This window comes from Triticum dicoccoides, chromosome 6B (genome assembly GCF_002162155.2).
Source record: "Triticum dicoccoides isolate Atlit2015 ecotype Zavitan chromosome 6B, WEW_v2.0, whole genome shotgun sequence".
Classification (NCBI taxonomy): Eukaryota; Viridiplantae; Streptophyta; class Magnoliopsida; order Poales; family Poaceae; genus Triticum; species Triticum dicoccoides.
The window spans coordinates 383,128,516-383,148,977 of record NC_041391.1 but is presented as its reverse complement, the minus strand read 5'-3'; the positions used below and the strand labels follow the sequence as shown (position 1 = coordinate 383,148,977).

The following is a 20,462-nucleotide window of genomic DNA, read 5'->3' as shown; positions in this document are numbered from 1 at the left end:
AATTTTGTTCATGTATTCAAAAAATGTTCATGTTTCAAATTTGTTCGGGAATTTTAAAAATTGTTCTACGTTTCAAAAAATGTTCTAAAGATTCAAAAAATGTTCGGGCTTTAAAAAATTGTTCGCGCATCCAAGTTTGTTCAGTATTTTTCAAAATTGTTCTCCGTCTCAAAATTTGTTCTCAAGATTCACAAAATGTTTGGGAATTGAAAAAATGTGCCAGCTTTCCAAATTCGTTCACAAATTCAATAATAGTTCTTGTTTTTCAATCTTGTTCACAAATTCAAAGAATGTTCTATAAGTTTTAAAAATTTAAAGGTTTTTATTTTTTGTTCACAAATTCAAGAAATGTTCCCCCTTTTCAAATTTGTTCACATCATTAAAATGTTCCTGTTTTACAATATTTGTATGAAAATTCGAAAAATGTTTTTATTTTGAAGAAAATATTTTTAATTTGGAAAAATTCAGTTGTAGGAGGTCGTCGGTACGTCCCAATAAATGGACTGTAGTTTTTGGGATTTTTTGTGAATTAATGTTTAAGTCTTGTTTTTGTCGTATACATCTTTAACTTTCGCACTGCTAATTGAACATGAGAATGTCTAGGTTGTAGTGGTTTGCACGGCAGACCAATTAGTCTGAAGTCGCGTGTTCGAGTTACAGTGATAGCGCTATTTTCTTTTCTGCGATTTTCCATCTCGGAAACCTGCCACCGCGTGCCACTATAAATGGGCCGGCCCACGCTAGCCGCGCCTGTGCGAAGCGCCGGCACTTTGCCGCAGCTAGAGGCCTATAGGAGCTCCCGTCATTGCCTTGGCCATCCAAACAAAGATATTCGGGATTCTCAAATGCCAATGCCAATTTTTGGGCCTCAATATCAACATCCAAACGAAGTGTCAAACTTTCAACCAAATGGAGTGGGCCGGGCCCCACATGCGTCCATTGGCCCATGAACGTGTACGAACTAGGGATAACCAGGTCACGGGCCTCTCTCCACGCCTGCACTCCAACACGGACGAGCCAACGAGAGGAGGGAGGCGAGATGCCGGCGGGGCCTAAGAACGGCGGGGGCGGCGCGGCAGCCGCGCGAGCGGCGGCTGCGGGGCCGAGGACGGTGCTCATCACGGGGGTCAGCCGGGGGCTGGGCCGAGCTTTAGCTCTGGAGCTCGCGCGCCGGGGGCACGCCGTCGTCGGCTGCGGCCGCTCCGCCGATCCCATCCGCTCCCTCGAGGCCGAGATGGGTTCCTCGTGTCGCCACTTTCTCACCGTCGCCGACGTCGTAATGCACTCTATTCCTCTTCCTATTAACCTCATGCTTACTGATTGTACTGTACCAGGGCGTGCCTGAATGATGTGATATGAGATGCCTTTTTCATTTAATATACTAGGAAAATTTAAATAACAATTTTAGCTCGATCCGTCCATTCGTACAATAAACGAATTTGGATCATAAATGAATATGATATGAGTAGTTTTTTACTACCAGTGATCTATTGAGGCGAGTATCGGTGCAACTGCTAATCGGATCTTATCTAATATACATGAACACAATTTGATATGATGCAGAAATTAGAGGGTAGTAGAATAATTATACCTCCGTTTGGAGAGGCCATCTCGGTAGACAAAGTAGTCTCCGAGGTTGATGACGAATTGGAGCGGCATAGTCGATCACAACACCTCAACGTCCAGTGCACTCCTGATTGGATTTGGAGTAAGTTTGGGAGGATACTGTTACCCTAAACGATACCACGATCAAATAGGTGCAGGAATGCCCTCCTTTATATATATAGCGCTGTATATGACATGGGAACCATATTTTTAATTAGCCCCTCATTCACAGGCGTAAATTGCTACTGTTAATTTGTTTTAATCCCAAAATTAACTAATGGGCCCACTTTAACTTATGGTAATTAACATTTTCACCATTCGATCACTTAATATTTCTAACATCTTGCTGCTATGTTACTTCAGCCAACCAATAAGGATTTTCGTGCGTTTTGTATCTTTAGCTTGATGTTTGCATTATGTGATTTTGGGGGGTTGTCTTGAGTCTGGTAGCTACATGCTTGCTTTCATGAATCATGCTGGTTGAACAATAATACTTTATGTGCTCTAGGATTTATTTTAGCTCCAAGTGTTTGCAATCTGTGCCGTGGAACATGGCTTTAAACTTATGACCTGTTTGGACATGCTGATTAGGCTATTTTATCTTGTGGGTTAGGAGTTTGATAAGTTCTGCTGGTTTGGTGGTTGAAAAGAAATATACATGGAGAAATTGCTTTTTAGTTGCCAATTTTAGCTCAATCCCGTGATGCCTACAGTGCTAGAGTGGGTGCAGAGTCTTGTTGCTATCCGGTACCTTGGCCAATCAATTGGGACTTAAGTGCTTTTGGCTTAATGATACTTACTTTAGCTGCAAGTGAATGCAACATGATGTGTACCCTAGGACATGGCTTGAAACTAATGACCTGTTTGGACATGCTGATTTTTTCGAGAAAATGCAAAGAGACTTCTGCGTTTCTTTTCATTGAAAAGGCAGAGTTCAAGTTACAGTCCTCCTGAGAGGTACAGGGAGTGAGAAATGCAGGAAATTAATGTACATCCCAGGTCTGGGGCAGAGTGTTGCGAAGCCCTGAAGCGCCTGCTTTGGCCTTGAGCGCCGCCTCATCCTTAATCTTCTCAACAAGGCTGCTGACTGAAGGTTGGGCGCCCTCGGAGACACATTCTTTACAGTGTGTCCAGATTGGGCGCCCTCGAAGACACATTCGTTACGGTGTTTCCAGATCATCCATGGTGTGAGCAAGGCAATGGAGGCGAGGTCCTTGCGCATGGGATGGGGGGGGGGGCGCTGTTTTGCAGCGTGCTACCAGACCAGAAGGGAAGTATCATGGTCTGGCGGCGTGCAAGACATGTGGAGCCAGGCAAGCATCTGCTGCCAAACCTGTTTGGGAAACGGACAGCAGAGCAGCAGCTGGTGCATCGTCTCGGTGCTCTGGCAGCAGAGGAGGCATGAAATCTGGTGCTGAAGGCCGTAGCGTGCGAGGCGGTCAGCAGTCCAACACTGGTGCTGATCAGCGAGCCAGTGGAAGAAGCGCACCCGAGGGGGCGCCCGTTCTTCCAAATGAACTTCCAGGAGCTGCATGGAATGTGTGGTCTGATAGCAGGATTTTGCAGAGAACCCTCGAATGTGGCCTGATGGCAGGATTTCGCAGAGTAAGATCTGCTCGCAGTCCACTTCCATAGGAGGCGATCGGGTTCCGTGGTCAGGATGGTGTGCCCAATGGCGTGCCAGAGCTGGATGTACTGGTCGATATCGTGAACACCCGGCGTGCCATGGATGTTGTGAGCCCAAGCGTTAGCCTGAAGCCCATCAGAAATGGTCCTCAGTTTCCGGCGGCGTTTCGAGATGCAGGCGTAAAGCTGCGGTGCGATCTTGCTGACTTGAGCGCCTGTCAATCCATCGGTCCTCTCAAAATAAGGTGGTACGTCCATCGCCCACGGCCATAGAGGTGGAGGCGAAGAACAGAGTACGCTCTTCAGCATAGAACCGCAGGTCTAAGTTGCTCCATGCCTGGTTGCAGTCATTGCGGCTGAACCAGAGCCATCACCGACGGAGGGTCAGCCCGGTGCGCTCCAGGTAAGGGATGCCAAGGCCTCCCAGTCAATTGGACGGCAAGTCCGGCGCCAATTAACATGGCAGTTGCCGCCATTGGCAGCCTCGAGCCCAGCCCACAGGAACCCCCTTCTCAGTCTTCTCGAGCTGCTTGATGGTTTTCTTTGGTGGTGCAAAGACCAGCAGCTGGTGCATGGGGATCACACAGAGGACGGATTTGACCGCCGCAAGGCGTCCAGCCTTGTTCATGAGCCCTGCTTTCCATGACGGGAGCTGTCTTCGCACCGTGTCCACAAGCAGCTGCAGCTGCGCGGCAGTAGGGCGTCTTACCGTGAGGAGAATTCCCAGATAAGTGAGGGGGATGTCAACGATTGGGCACTCCAGGAGCTGTACAACAGGTGCGGCCTTGTCGGGGCCGCAGTGGAGGAGGGTGGCTGAGCTCTTGGTGAAGTTTACGTGGAGCCCGGAGGCATGGCCAAACAGCTGTAGGATCTCCCTCACCGTGATGTTCTCAGCCGGTGAGGGGTGACAGAACAGCCCGACATCGTCCGCATAGAGCGAGATTGCCAGGATCGAGCGTCGCGGGTGCAGCTGCTGCAGGATGCCAAGGGAGACGACACACTTGATCAATCGCCCGAGCACGTCAACGGCAAGGATGAAAAGTTGTGGGGACAGCGGATCGCCTTGCCGGAAGCCTCGGCGGTGCCAGATTGGGGGCCCAGGGTCACCATTGAGGAGGATCCGCGTGCTCGCAGAAGACAGCAGGATGGCTAGGAGGATGGCATGACAGCAGGTCATGCTGATTAGGCTATTTTATCTTGTGAGTTAGGAGTTTGATAGGTTCGATTGATTTGGTGGCCGAGAAGAAAGATGCATGGAGGAAGTCAAACTGTGGTAGTCATGAGTTGACAATGGGGCTGTTTGGCTCTTGGACTAACAATACAAGGCAATCCCAGTATTCTTATTCTGGTCATGGTTGCTAACTTTCTACTTCCATTTTTATACCATATGATAGTTGCTGGACATTTATTGATATTACAGAGGCTAATGAGCTCCTTTGTCTCGAAAGCATCAAGAATTCACATGTCATGTGAGCAGTCTTCTTGCTTTCGTTGAAGATTCCAGTGAAGGGAAAATTTAGCAGGGATATTGAACTTGTGAAATATTAACTTAAGTTTGAATAATGCGACATGGCATTAATGTCAGTAGCACTACAATTTATGAAATATGAATGGTGCATTTAGGTTTGCTATATAAGCAAAGTGTAATGTGTGTGGTCTATTTTTCTCACTTGCTTCCTTTGTTGAAATAATTTCTATTCTTAAGTATTCTTCATGTGCTTCTTTGTAGAGGTCTGACAGCAGCATGGGTGAACTGGCAAAGGCTGTTGTGGAAAGGAAGCAAATTCCTGATATCATAGGTTTGCTATACTTTCTGCTCTACAAATGTGCACTTTAAGCCATCTGGAACTATATGAAAATAATCACTTTTCTTGCTTAAAGTTGATTGTGAAATCACATATTTGTAATTCCATTCTAATATACATAAAATGTGATTTCTCCAGAAGTCTAACTATTGAGAGATTGCTGCAGTAAACAATGCTGGTACAATAAACAAGAATAACAAAACGTGGAATGTTCCAGCAGAAGAATTTGATACGGTGGTTGATACAAATATTAAAGGAACAGCAAATGTACTTCGCCATTTTGTACCACTTATGATACAGAAGAAACATGGGATGATAATCAATTTATCCTCTGGTTGGGGAAGGTCTGCTGCTGCAGAGGTAGGGCAAAATGAAAGGCTGTGCTGATGCTGGTTATATTTGGTAACTGTCAGATCTTCATTACATTCCAAATTGCGTAACGTTGTTTCAGGTTGCTCCATATTGTGCTTCAAAGTGGGCTATCGAAGGTTTAACACGCTCATTAGCAAAGGAGTTGCCTCCTGGATTGGCAGCAATTGCTCTTAGCCCTGGTGTTGTGAATACCGATATGCTTACTTCATGCTTTGGAAGTTCAGCTGCGTTATACCAATCTACTGAGCAATGGTAAATCTATGTAGAATTCTGTTTGCCCCCTTCCTCAACTGTACAAATGAGCATATGTATTTCATTATTTTTTATATAAATAGTAAAATCCGAACAAACTAGAGAAGGAAGGTTACACTAGGGAAAGGAGTTCATGGAAGAAGGTTGCTTGGAGTTCATACCCTATAGGAGGCATGGAAAATAACGTAATTAGCAACATATTAGCGTCCGCTGAGTAGTCTATTGGATCGATCTCCCATGCTATTTCTTGACTCATGCTGCTGTGTCCACATTCCAGCAGTACATCACCCATAGTCATACTAATGTTTCAGAGGGTAAATGTATTTTGTTTAAGTAAAGTACACATTCAACTCCTGAATATGCCATTGAGGCAAAGGACATACTGTTGAACAGATTGTTAAAAACAAACTGTTAAAGTATTGAATCTTTAGGAGTCAGCTCTTATTTGCTTGATTTAGAGCTATGATACATCTACATCTGGTCTCTTGTCTACAGCTTGTGTTTTTCATATTGAAAGTATCGTGCTTCAGTTACAGCTTATAACCAGGAGTGCTAATCATGTTAACCAGACGATTTCTGCTGTTTGTCAGGGCACCCAAGGCAGCCACAATGATTCTAAGCCTTTCACTGGAAGATAATGGTGCCTCACTAACTGTATGATGCTGTAGCAATGTTGTATTAATCACAGATCGGTTCTCAAGTAATTATGACATTTAACTTGCTGCTGTTGCATCAATTATGTTGTAGTAATAAGATAAAAAGGTTCATGTACTTGTGCTCGTTAGTTTGGCTAACCGTTGTTTGAAAATGAGCTGTGTATTCGCTGTTTGGAACATCTTATCTGCTGGCTTTGCTTTCCGAACTGCTTCCCAATAATTCAAAGCCTAAGCCAAACTAAGAAAATTCTTCCACCGACGCATCAATGCCAGAAGGAGGAAAAACCACATTCACCGGATCAAACACGTGCATGGGTGGGTGACCGAACACAAGGAAAAAGAGAAGATCATACATTCCCACTTCACTGAGATCATGGGTACAGGATGCAGTAGCAACAAAGACTTCAACTGGGAGGAGCTTCGAATAGAGACCCATGACTTGCACGACCTGGGCAACACCATCACGGAAGAGGAGGTTTGGGCGGCCATAAAGGAGATGCCTAGTGATAAGGCGCCCGGTCCGGATGGCTTCACAGGGATCTTCTTCAAGAAGTGTTGGGGCATCATCAAGCTTACGGTCATGAGAGTCATCCAGTGTTTTGACTCTCTCCACACCTCCAACCTGCATTGGTTGAATTCTGCCAATGTTGTGCTATTGCCCAAAAAGGAGGGAGCGGAAGGCATATCTGATTACAGACCTATCAGTCTCATCCACGCCATCGCAAGAATAATTGCCAAGGTCCTTTCGCTCCGGCTGGCTCCACACATGGACTGCCTTGTCTCCAACGCGCAAAGTGCATTCATAAAGAGGCGTAGCATACATGACAACTTCATGTGCGTTCGTAATTTTGCTAGGCGCTTACACAAGTGCAAGACCCCGTCTCTCCTTTTCAAGCTGGACATAAGAAAGGCTTTTGACTCCGTCAAGTGGGGCTACATGTTAGATCTCCTTCAGCGTTTGGGTTTCCCGGATAGGTTCCGGGCTTGGATTGCCGCACTCCTATCCTCGTCATCGTCTCGTATTCTCTTAAATGGCATCCCCGGCCCTCCCATTAAGCATGGGAAGGGGTTCCGGCAGGGGGACCCCATTTCCCCCCTGCTTTTCGTCATCGCAATTGATCCGCTGCATAAGATTCTGGATTTGGCAACCCGGAAAGGCCTTCTTCACAAGATTCGTGGGCGGGGGCCTACGGTGAGAACCTCCCTTTATGCGGATGATGCTGCTGTTTTTCTGGCTCCTATCAAAAGGGACGTTGACAATCTTGCTTCCATATTGAGAGGCTTTGGTGAAGTGACAGGTCTATGCACCAACTTTCAGAAAAGCTCCGTGGTGCCAATTCGATGTAGTCATCTTAATCTTGGGCACACTCTTCTGAGCTTGCCGGCATCTCGTGCTATTTTTCCGGTGAAGTATCTTGGCTTGCCTCTCTCTGTTTGGCAGCTCAGAAAGGTGGATTTCCAATACCTTGAGGATAAGGCGGCGAGCAAATTGGCCACTTGGGACGGACAAAATATCACTACCATCGGCCGCACGGCACTTGTCAAATCGGTCATTTCATCCCAAGCGACCTACTCAATCACGCCTCTCATTGTGCCGCCAAGTACGCTCAACAATCTAAATAAATTGGAGAGGTCGTTCCTATGGTCCGGTGCGGATAAGACAACGGGAGCCAAGTGCAAAGTCAATTGGAAAATAGTTTGTACGCCAAAGGAATATGGTGGCCTGGGGGTACTCAACACCGAAAAAATTTCGCGGGCTTTACGTCTTCGTTGGCTATGGTATGAATGGAAGGAGCCCCACAAGTCTTGGGTGGGGTTTGGTAACCCTTGCACCGCCGAGGACCTCGAGTTTTTCTATGCCTCTACAACTATCACTGTGGGTGACGGTGCAAAAACACCGTTCTGGGACTCACCTTGGCTATTTGGGCGGAAGCCCATGGATATTGCTCCATTAATCTATGAGGCTTCAAGGAGAAAGAATTGGAAGGTGCGTGAAGCCCTCTATGAGAATGCATGGATTCTCAAAATCAATCCAAACACTGTTATCTCCATTCGCCACATTAGCGAATTCTTCACTCTTTGGATGCTTGTACATGACTTCCCTCTTGACGACCAAGCCGAAGACGACATTACTTGGAAGCACGCGAACGATGGGATCTACTCGGCGGCCACTGCGTACAGGGCTCTGTTCCTTGGATTGACTCTCTCTCCCATGGACCGTATGGTTTGGAAGGCTTGGGCACCCCCTAAGGTAAAATTCTTTGCGTGGCTTGCCCTGCAAGACCGAATTTGGACCGCCGATCGATTGGAGAAGCGTGGTTGGGTCAATTGTGGTCTTTGTCCACTATGCAAGAGAGAGCAAGAAACGGGGCCACACCTCTTCTTCAAGTGTCGTTACACTCTTAGGCTTTGGAGATCTATCATCGAGAAGCTTGGGCTACCTCACGTCAGCATTCCCGATTGGCATCTTGATGAATCTGTCAAGGAGTGGTGGGTCAAGCGTACCGATGACCGAAACCCGAATTGGCATGCCATGTCCTCTCTCGTCATGCTCACCTCTTGGACCATTTGGAACGAGCGAAATGCTAGGGTATTTCGGCAAAAATTTGCGCCGCCGCCTATTCTCCTCCAAACCATCATTGCTGAGGCAAAGTTATGGGTTACTGCCGGCGCCAAGAAGCTAGGGACTATCATTGTATGTGAGTAATTGCCATGTCATTTGTATGGGGTGTCCTGTAAAACTCTAAACTCTATCCTCTCCTTATTTAATAGATGAGGCAAATCTTATGCCTCCGTTTCGAAAAAAGAAGAAGAAGGGAGAGCTCACGCCTGTGGGCGTCAAACAGAGGAGCCTTCGCTGATGACCTGCGTAAATTGGCCGGCCACTCCACCCGTGACTGGTATTCTATTTTTTTTCTTTGGTTTTTTAGTTGGGTTTTCACCCAAAGACCCGGCAGTTGTTTTACAAGAAGCTAATATTTTAAAAACATACTAAACATAAAAAATATATTTTAGAATATTGTTTTTTTGGGAAAGAAAATTGTTCACCGTATATATTAGAAAAATGTTAACTGTACATTGCAAAACTATAAGAATTAAGAAATGAAGAGGAAAAACCAAAAATCTTCTATACTTTTTTATTTGAAAACATAGTAAGGTTTCATGTTTCACTTTGCTTCCGCACACCCCTTTGTGCAACCATTCTTGTACGAAAATTAATGACCTTAAAATTTACTTACCTTCTAAACCAATTGAAAGGATCCATATAGTTGATTAGAGGGGGGTGGGGGGTGTTAGTGAATAGGCAACTACCAATTTTTAGCTATTTTTAACAAATTATGCTTAGCAATAAATAGCTTGTCCAGATAGGTGGACAACTTATATGATGAGTTCTGTTAAAACTAATCTGTAATTAGGGGAAAATCTCCCCTTGAGTAAACCGTCGTTGCGGTTTGTCCCGCAACCGACGCCTCCCTTCGATCTCCTGGAACCGACGCCCCCTCAAGGGATCGTCGTGTCTCTTCCGGACATATAAAAGGGGACATGTAACCATCGATCAATTGATTCGATCATTCTGATTCAAATATGTTATCACGCACAGCGAGAGCCAAAGGCAACAAAGAGAGGAGAAGAGGGAGCACTCGCAGCCGGTGAGATGCCTGGCCTTGTTTCCTTCTTTCTCCGCCTGATCCGTGAGGACGATCGTCGCTACCGTCGCCGCTACCATGGCGTTGGTGGCCTCCGACGTTTCTGTCGCAGGATGCAGGCCGTCCGTCGTTTCGGCCGTTGCGCCGCTGGCCGTTATGGTCACCGCGCCACTGGACATGGCGGCCATGGTGGTCACCGCGCCGCTGGACGCGGCCACAGCGTTGACGGACGCGCCGCTCCTGGTGCTCACCATGCCCCGGGACAGGGTCGCCGCGCCACGGGACGCGCCCACTGCGGTGCTCTTCGCGCCCATGGCCATGCGCCCATGGGGCTCGACCCTCGGATGGTGGCCGGCCCTAGTGCCCTGATGATGAACGAGGCTGCCGTTGTGCCTGGATTGCCCCCCGGATCTCCGCCTCCACCTCCACCTCCACCGACCGCGTGGCTCCCGCCCTCGACGCCGACGCCCGCCGGCGAGGCAGTTGGCCCGAGCCATGGCCCTCCTGGCTACGCGCCCGTCCCGATGCGCGCCATTGTGGATGAAGAGGCCGCACTTGGCTTCGTGTCAGCGCCCACTGGCGCCTCCGACGTCATCCGCCTCGGAGTAGGGATGGAAGGTGCCGGCGTCAACTCCCCACCACCACTGGAGGCTTCTGCGGGCCTGAGCATCTGTGCGGAGCGGCGCTTTGGCCGCCTCTTCGGGCGCGCCGTCGCCGCCCTCAACCGCCGTCCCGGCTCGTGGGCTCCGGCGAGCCTCGGACTCACCAGCGCGGCACCAGAAACTGCTCGCCCGGATCACGTCGTCGTCGACTCTTCTTCGGACGAGGAGGGGTCGTCGGTGCTACGCCGGTGACCACCGGAATCGCGAGGGCCTGCGGCGGCCACTCCTCCCGCCGGCGCCGCCGTGTGATAGTGGGGATCGAGCAGAGGTGGTGGTGCGGGGTTCGGATACTCCGACCCTTATCCGATCTGCCCGCTCCCCCTGTCTCTTATGCGGTGTGGCGATGCGTGGGCCAGCCAAAGGCCGGGCAGGCCCAGGCCCAGGCGCCCGCGGTGGCTATTTCCTCTCCTGTGCGGTGCTGCGGCGGGTGGGACGGCCAGAAGTGTGGATTTTTTTATTTTATTTTTTTCTTTGTTTTCTTTACATTAGTACTAATTATTGTACTTGTGCAATTTTAGACTATGTTTAGTACTGTTTAGTACTTACATTGACTACTACTTACATTTTAGTCCTGTTCTAGATTTATTCTATGTTAGGACTTGTGTAATTATTAGTATGTGTGTTTATATTATGTAATGGATTGCATATAAATAAAGTACCGGAGTTCATCTGGGAAGAATGACATGTTCTACGTGTTTACCACATACCCAGTTCTCTTGAACATGTACTTGCGATTGAGATCATCTTCTCTCGCATATCAAACTTGCAAATTTTTGAATATTTCTCCCTCCTTATATATGAATTGTAGCATACACAAGGTAATGGCAATGTAGCCTATTACTGTGAGATCTAAGTGATCTTCAATGTGTTATGTTTACACAATTGTGGTGGAGAATTTTTCAAGTTTTACACTTGAGCGTCAAATTTTTGCGTTCTTGTTACAGAACCATGATGCTTTTAATTTACCACCCGTAAATTAATTATCTCTGGTTCCTCATGTAGGCAAAGATGACTGCCAAAGAGTTTGAGGAGCTTGCCCTCAATGGCCACAATTACCCTACATGGGCTATGGACATCAAGATCAGTCTTGCATCCCGTGGGATAGTGCGTGCAATACAACCCCCGGAGACTCCTCTCCCGGATGGGGCCATGCCGCTGACAGAACAACAGAACTATGCTGCCTTATTCATCATAAGGCACCATATTCATCCAGATCTCAAGTCTGAGTATTTACAAAAGGAATCTCCTAGTACTCTGTTTCTGGCCCTCAAAACAAGGTATGAACAGCAAAATGCAGTAGTCCTGCCAGAAGCACTCCATGATTGGACTCATCTCCATCTTCAGGATTTCAAGTCCATTGGTGAGTACAATCATGCTGTTCATAAGATATGTTCCAAACTGCGTTTTTGTGAGAAGGAACCTACGGAGGGGGAGAAGATAGAGAAAACTTTGTCTACTATGCTCCCTTCAGATAGGATCCTCCAACAGTAATACCGTGCTCGTAACTACACTGTCTATTCCGAGCTCATTCACATGTTACGTCAGGCTGAAAAGCATGATGAGCTACTCGCTAAGAATGGCTCTCAGCGCCCAGTTGGGGCACAACCTTTACCTGAAGTCCATCTGAATGTTGCAAATAGACAAAAGTTTAATGGTACCTTTCGAGGTAAACATTCCAATTTCGAGCATAAGCGAAAGCACAATGGGAACATGAGATCTAGATACCCAGGAAAGGGAAAAGGCACTTCAAAGCACAGGGTTGATAAATCTAAGCTTTGCAACAAGTGTGGATGCTACACACATTCTACTGAAAAGTGCACAATGCTCAAGCATCTGGTTATGCTGTACTAGCAATCTCAGGGACGCAAAGCACCTCAAGGGAAAAGGTTTGAAGCCAACTTCAACCTTCATCCGCATAGCGCAAAAGGAGCCGGTGATTAGCAAGATGTTCCTCCTGGACCGAGCAATGCCATGTTTCCTTATCTGCCTGAGGATACTGCTGAAACGGAGAACACGTTGACACCGCAAACCACGTGTTTGGCGACTTCGACTAGTCCCTCAATCTCCTAGTGATCTACTTAATTATGTCCATTTGTGATGATTGTAATAAGAACATAAGTTTGTTGTTGTCTTTATATTGTATTGTATCAGCACATTTGATATAATAAAGATTGTATTCTATATATGACTATGAGGTTTTCTTATTGAAAATACTTTGTTTTATATAGTTTTCTACGGGGACAATCCGATGGAAGAGGAATTATGCCTTGTGGACAGTGGTACCACAAACTCCATACTAAGGGAGATGAAATATTTCAAAACTCTGAAAAAGATGAATGGAGATATTCTAACTATCGCTGGATGTGCCATATTCACCCTCCCAAGCGGTACACAAGTGACGATTGAGGATACTTTATTGTATCCCGAATCATCACGTACCCTGATCAGTTATCGAGATATCTGTAAGAATGGTTTTCACATTAAAACCCATGAAGACAACAAAGAGGAGTATCTACTCTTTACTAAAGATGACGGATATGGCAAAAAGGTATATGAGAAAATTCCTTCTCTATCGTCTGGTTTGTACTATACGTACATCAACCCCGTGGAACATGTTGCATACAAAGTAATTTTCAGAATGTTAACGCATTCCCAACCTGGCATGATCGCGTAGGCCATCCTGGAATAGGCATGATGAGAAAAATTACTAGCAATTCCATTGGTCATAATTTGCTTGAGTCAAAATTTCCTCAATCTTCTGATTTTGTGTGCACATCTTGTGCCACGGGAAAGGTAATTTTGGGGCCCTCACACCTCAAAATACAAGCTGAACCACTTCCGTTCCTTGAATGTATTCAAGGAGACATTTGTGGTCCCATTCAGCCATTATATGGACCTTTCCGGTATTTCATGGTTCTGGTTGACGCATCTACACGATGGTCACATGTGTGTCTTCTATCCACACGAAACCATGCATTTTCCAAGATAATGAGGCAATTCATTAAGTTGCAAGCCCATTATCCAGAAAGTCGAATCAAGTCAATTCGAATGGACAATGCTGCAGAATTCTCCTCACGTGCTTTCAATGATTATTGCATGGCTTTGGGGATTGAAGTTCAACACTTTGTTCCATATGTCCATACACAAAATGGTTTGGCTAAAGCATTGATTAAGAGGATCAAACTCATTGCAAGACCTTTCTTGACGAATTGCAACTTGCCAACCTCTTGTTGGGGTCACGCTGTTTTACACACTGCTGACTTGATACAATTGAGGCCAACTGCATATCACAGTTCTTCCCCTCTGGAATTGGTACATGGAAATCCTCCTAGCATTTCCCATCTGCGTAAGTTCGGATGTGCTGCATACATCCCGATCTCACCACCACAGCGGACATCTATGGGCCCACACAGGAAGTTGGGGATCTATGTGGGGTACAAATCACCGTCGATTGTCAAGTACCTGGAACCCCTGACTGGGGATCTGTTCACAGCCCGTCACGCTGATTGCATATTTAATGAGGAACATTTTCCGGCATTAGAGGGAGATTTCAAGTACCAGAAAGAATGCCCGGAAATTGATTGGAATGCTGATGCCATTTCATCCTATGATCCACGTACCCATGAGATCGAACTTCAAGTTCGGAAGATCATTAATTTGCAACATCTTTGCAAATAATCTGCCAGATTCATTTACCGATCTAAAAGGTGTTACAAAATCCTTAAATCCGGCCAGAAACGCGCCAGAAAGAGTGGAGGTACCAATAAAAACCACTCAACTCCCTATTCCCAAAAAGAGGGGGAGTAGTACGACCTCTGACCTGGAGCATGCTTCTAGAAAGTAGCAAAGGAAATTGAGGAGAAAAACCTCGGAGTCAGTAAATGCAGGTCAACTCAACGTTGACAAACACCTGATGGGTAGTATACACCTAGTGGAAGGGCAACCTCCACAACCCAGTTCCAGTGTGCACAAACTGACTGGGATATCGGAACACCCAGACTCGATCGTATTGGGAAATCACGAAGAGTCACTAGGGGTGCAGGAAATTTCCATCAACTATGTTGATTCTGGAGAATCATTTGACCGTAAGACTATGACTGTCGACATATATTTTGCTGAAAAGATTGCAGATACCCTTCTCACTGATCATGATCCAAGGTCTATCGTTGAGTGCCAAAAGCGCTCTGACTGGCCTAAATGGAAGGATGCAATCCAAGCAGAAATTGCCTCGCTTAACAAAAGAAAGGTATTCACTGAAGCAATACCTACACCTCCCAGTGTTTTCCTATGGGATTCAAATGGGTTTTTCCCCGGAAACGGAATGAGAACAATGATGTGGTGAGATATAAAGCAAGGCTCGTAGCACAAGGTTTCACGCAGAAACCCGGCATTGATTTCACTGAAACATATTCTCCAATGATGAGTGCAACCACTTTTCGATATCTTATATCTCTGGCAGTGCAAAAGCGTCTATCTATGTAGTTGATGGACGTAGTGACCGCATATCTTTACGGTCACTAGATTCTGACATATATATGAAGGTTCCTGACGGAATCTCGGTCGCAAAAAAAATGCAAAATGCAACATGTATTATGTAAAGCCGAATAAGTCATTATATGGCTTAAGGCAGTCGGGACAGATGTGGTACAACCAACTCAGTGAGTTCCTTCTTCAGAAAGGTTACTCCAATAGTGCTGATTGCCCATATGTTTTCATCAAGAAGTCCTCTACAGGATTTTGCATTATTTCTGTGTATGTTGATGATCTCAACATCATCGGCAGCACACCAGACATTGATGAAGCATGCAATCACCTAAAGATGGAATTTGAGATGAAGGATTTGGGTAAAACCAAATTTTGCTTAGGGTATTCAACTTGAGCACCTTCCCTCGGGAATCATGGTACACCAATCTGCCTATATCCAGAAAATATTGGAGAAATTCAATATGGACAAATCCTATCCATCTAAAACTCCCATGGTGGTTCGATCTCTAGACGTGGAGAAAGATCCGTTCAGACCAAGGGATGATGGAGAAGAGGTGTTGGGACCTGAAGTTCCATACCTCAGTGCCATTGGAGCGCTTATGTATCTTGCAAATTGCACAAGACCTGATGTTGCATTTGCAGTGAATCTACTTGCTAGACATAGCGCAGCTCCCACCAAACGTCATTGGTCTGGAGTGAAGAATGTCTTTCGATATCTCCAAGGCACAAAGGATCTTGGTTTATTTTTTCAGTCCTAGAAAAATCAGGACTCTGATATGATTGGATATGCAGATGCCGGCTATTTGTCTGATCCCCATAATGCCAGATCTCAGACCGGCTTCTTGTTCCTACATGGTGGCAGTGCTATATCATGGAAGTCTTCGAAACAGACTCTGGTGGCAACATCTACCAATCATTCTAAAATAATTTCATTATTTGAAGCAACATGTAAATGTGTATGGCTTCGCAGAATGATAAACCACATACAACAGTCATGTGGAATTGGTTCGATAGAATCACCTACCATTATCTATGAAGGTAATGCATCCTGTGTTGCGCAGATGCAAACAGGATGCATCAAGAGTAATATCACCAAGCATATTTCTCCTAAATGGTTTCCCCCCCATAATCTTCAGAAAAGCGGGGAAATAAGCATTCTGCAAGTCAAATCATGTGACAACCTTGCTGATTTATTTACCAAGTCTCTACCAAATTCTACATTCCAGAAATGTGTTCATGGAATTGGTATGCGAAGACTTAGGGACTTGCAGGTGTCAGGTGGAGTCTCTTCTTGAGATATCCTCATTTTAATGACATCACATTATGCTATCTTTCTTTGCGAGTATATGTTTCAGGATCTCATAAAAGATTTTATGAAGAACTTTTGAAGGAGAATATTTTGGGATGATAGAGCTTCCCGGACAATCATGAAGATGATCTACATGGTCAAGCATAGATTAGGGGGAGTGTTAAAACTAATTCTGTATTTAGGGGAAAACCTCCCCTTGAATAAACCATCGTTGCGGTTTGTCCCGCAACCGACACCTCCCTTCAATCTCCTAGAACCGACGCCCCCTCGAGGGATCGTCGTGTCTCTTCCGGACATATAAAAGGGGACCTGTAACCATCGATCAATTGATTCGATCATTCTGATTCAAACAAGTTCAACAACAACACAAACAAGCAAATGATACAACACAATATTAGTTTGCACAAAGTAAATGTAAGATATAATTACAAGTGAAGTCGATGGGGACGAGGATGTGTTACCGAAGTTCCTTCCCTTTAGGGGAGGGGGGGTACGTCTCTGTTGGAGCAGTGTGGAGGCACAATGCTCCCCAAGAAGCCACTAGGGCCACTGTATTCTCCTCATGCCCTTGCACAATGCAAGATGTCGTGATTCCACTAGTGATGCCCTTGAAGGCAGCGATCAAACCTTTACAAACTAGGTTGGGGCTTTCTCCACAACATAATTGGAGGCTCCCAACACCACTACAAAGCTTCACCACAATGGATTCTAGCTTCGAGGTGACCTCTTCCGTCTAGGGTGCCCAAACACTCAAGAGTAATAAGATCTGCAAGGGGTTAGTGAGGGGAATCAAATATCTCTTGGTGGAACTGTAGATCGAGGCCCTCTCAAGCAAACCCTAGAGAATAGATTTTATGGCTTGGGAGAAAGATCAGGCGAAAATAAGCTTTAGGGCGCAACAATGAAGAAGACCCCCTATATATAGTGGGAAAGAATCCAACTATTATCTGCCCACATTTCGCACACAAGCAATACTACACTTCGGGGGAGCGGTACTAATACTTAGTGCGGTAGTTCCAGTAGTGGTGTGCAAGTAGCTGATCACAGGAGTGGTAGTACTGCCAGAGGTGTACCACCATTCTTACTAGTGGTACTACAGCTAAGTATTGCAGATTACGGTGGAACAACGGTAGTGGAGGGGGTAGAGCGGCAATATTGTCTGCTACTACCGCCCAACTACCACAAATGCGACAGAGGGTTACAAAAGCGAACAATAGGTGGTAGTACGAGCGGTGATAGACACTGGAAGTATCGCATGAGCGGTACTACCGCCCTACAACCGTGGTACTACTGCTTAAATCTCCAGGGTTACAACGAGGAGTGCGGTAGTGGGGTAGTAGTACGAGCCGTAGTACCGCATGAGCGATACTACCGCCCAACTACCACTGAGGCGGAAAGCATCACAGAACCCCAAAACAAGCGATAGAGGCCGCAATACTGGAATGCGGCATTACCGCTGAAGCGGTACTACCGCTCTCGAGTGTGGTACTACCGCTTGGGTGCTTCTGCTAAGCCCAAGCAGAGAAGGAAAGGTCTCCAAGTTACCGGAAGGAAAATTGGGTGCAAAGGGAATGTGTATGTGTTGATTCCACTCTAACCTTTCCAAAACGGACCCCCTCTTAATAGTATGGTTTTCCTACGACTCAATTCCACTGAAAATGAACCGTTGGAAGTAAACCGTCTTCACTTTAAATCACTGAGGGGAATAAATTGTCTCGTGCAATATGATAGAATATCTAAAATGCTCAATGCACACGAGTAGTCCGCAAATTGCATTGTCATCAAACACCAAAACAACTAAGGGAGGAATATGCCCTAACAATCTCTCCCTTTTTGGTGGATTGATGACAATACTGGATGTGCACAAATATAACAAAGAATAATATGCAAACCCAAAGACTACAAAATATAGACGAGCTACCCCTAGATGTGTGCACTATTTGAGTATGATTTTGGAATGCAAAGCACGCACACTAGGATCAAGACCCCCCTATATTTTTTAGACTAGGCAATACTTGCAACAAAAATAATATGAATCTAAGCATAGATGCAAGTATGAGCATGTTAGCATAAAGATAAGAGGCATTTAGGTGCACTGTCATGTGTGCATGTAGCTCAAATTTGATTTTTGCACATTATACCCCTAGAAAATCAATCAATGTACTAAAACATCTTAATGATATCTTTTTTTCAAAATTAAAACGTCCCTCCTTTGGTAACATATGTTCACCGCGGGATAATTTAACATGCATCGTAGTTGCGGTGGATTCGCGGTGTGTGTGTGTGTGTGTGTGTGTGTGTGTGTGTGTGTGTGTGTGCGTCTGGGGGTGGGGGGTGGCTAGCAGTACACTATGAGTTGTGAGCCACCTTGTGGGTTGGCCGTTTTGTGGGGCAGGTGCGACATCGAAGTCGTGAATTCGTTATTTAAAACATTACACAACCCTTTCATACATATATGTTTTGGCCACATGCAGTCGATGGTTGTCCTACACAACACTTGATACTTGCATGTGACACTTTCTGTGGGCCCACGAGGTTGTCCTCCATCACTTTGTCCAATAGCCGACAGAGAGGTTAATTTGACCAGCAAGGTAGAATCTTTTTTGTTTGTGTTATGGTGGGAGTATATAGTACGCGTCGAAGAGGTGGGATGGGACTAGCATATATACTATACGTACGCGTCCATGAACAAGTACACCTCACTCAGTGTCGGGAATTTTCGGTTTTCGAGGCACATGCCACATCATAGTTGTGAAATTGTCTATTCAAACATCACACAACACCTCTTTGGGCCACATGCATGCAGGCGGTGGTTATCCTAGGACACTCACATGTGACGCTTCCATCTGTGGGCCCGTGTGGCCATCGTCAATGCATGCATCACTTTGACCTACACAGGGAGAGGTTAATTAATTTCATCATCAAGGAGGATTCTTTTTGGGTTGTATTACGGTAGGAGCATATAATATGCATCAAAGAGGGAGAAGGGGACCATCATATGTAGTACGCTTCATGAACCTCGCTCTGTGTGGGGACTTTACGGTTTTCGAGGCATGTGCCACATTGAAGTTGTGCATTTTGGGTATTCAACATATGTTTGGCGTACATGCAAAGCAATGGTGGTTGTCCTCTCGCACCCACTTAAGCGGATATCAATGATATCGATGCTTTCCATCTGTGGCCCGCTTGGTCCATCACTATTTTGCCTGACAATGATAGAGGTTAATTTGACTTAGGAGGGGATTATTTTTTGTTTGTAATCGGTACATATATAGGTCATGATCTAGGATGACATGATATAGTTTTAGCACACACATGCAGGTGTACACATGAATCGCTCCCATCGAGTCAAAGTGGCTAGTACCACGACACATCATGAACCGATCTTGCTCTGTGTGGAGACTGTACGATTTTCGACGCACGCGCCACATCAATGTTGTGAAATGATATTCAAACATGCATGCACGCATCACCTCCATACATATGCATGTAGTGGTTGTATTTCAATGGTACACTCCCTCGCGTGGTTATCGGTGACAAGCCTATATATTCGTAGGCCCATGTGGACATCCATGATCACCTTGATCGACAACAAGATAGGTTACCATGGAGGATTCTTCCTTTGGTTCATGTTATCGTAGTATAAGTCATGGTGAGATTCAGACCTATATAAGTTTGGGCGCATACAATGTACGCATGCATGAATCCCCGTCATCGGCTTGAAGTGTGGTGTGACATACATATGCATCATCAACTAACCCTCGCTCAGTGTGGGGATTTCTGGTTCAAAAGCACGGTGCCACATCAAAGTTGTTCCATTGTGTATTCAAACACACCTCCCCATACATATGTTTGGGCCACACGCAGGCAGTGGTTGTCTTTGGGGACTAGCTACTTGCATGATTATTGGCAAGCTATCCCGTCTCCGGGGTCGCATGGAAGGCCATCACTTTGACCAACAACAGGAGAGAGGTTGTACGACCAAGATGGATTATTCTTGGTCCATTTTATGATCCATCTTGGTGAGATGCCCTCTCTGGCCC

General features: G+C 45.8%; 1 protein-coding gene across 1 annotated transcript; it reads left to right on the top strand.

The window, feature by feature from the left end:
• Positions 1-1,013: 1,013 nt before the first annotated feature.
• Positions 1,014-6,488, top strand: LOC119323640 (NADPH-dependent pterin aldehyde reductase-like). Its single transcript, XM_037597335.1, has 5 exons — positions 1,014-1,276; positions 4,961-5,030; positions 5,203-5,396; positions 5,488-5,660; positions 6,251-6,488. The coding sequence occupies exons 1-5, from the start codon at positions 1,040-1,042 to the stop codon at positions 6,318-6,320; spliced, it is 744 nt and encodes a 247-aa protein (XP_037453232.1). The 5' UTR covers positions 1,014-1,039; the 3' UTR covers positions 6,321-6,488.
• The last annotated feature ends 13,974 nt before the right edge of the window (positions 6,489-20,462 follow it).

Coding starts and splice junctions, on each gene's coding strand:
- LOC119323640 (XM_037597335.1), top strand. CDS start 1,040: ATGCCGGCGGGGCCTAAGAACGGCGGGGGCGGCGCGGCAGCCGCGCGA. Junction 1,277..4,960: donor TTCTCACCGTCGCCGACGTC/GTAATGCACTCT, acceptor GCTTCTTTGTAG/AGGTCTGACAGCAGCATGGG. Junction 5,397..5,487: donor GAAGGTCTGCTGCTGCAGAG/GTAGGGCAAAAT, acceptor ACGTTGTTTCAG/GTTGCTCCATATTGTGCTTC.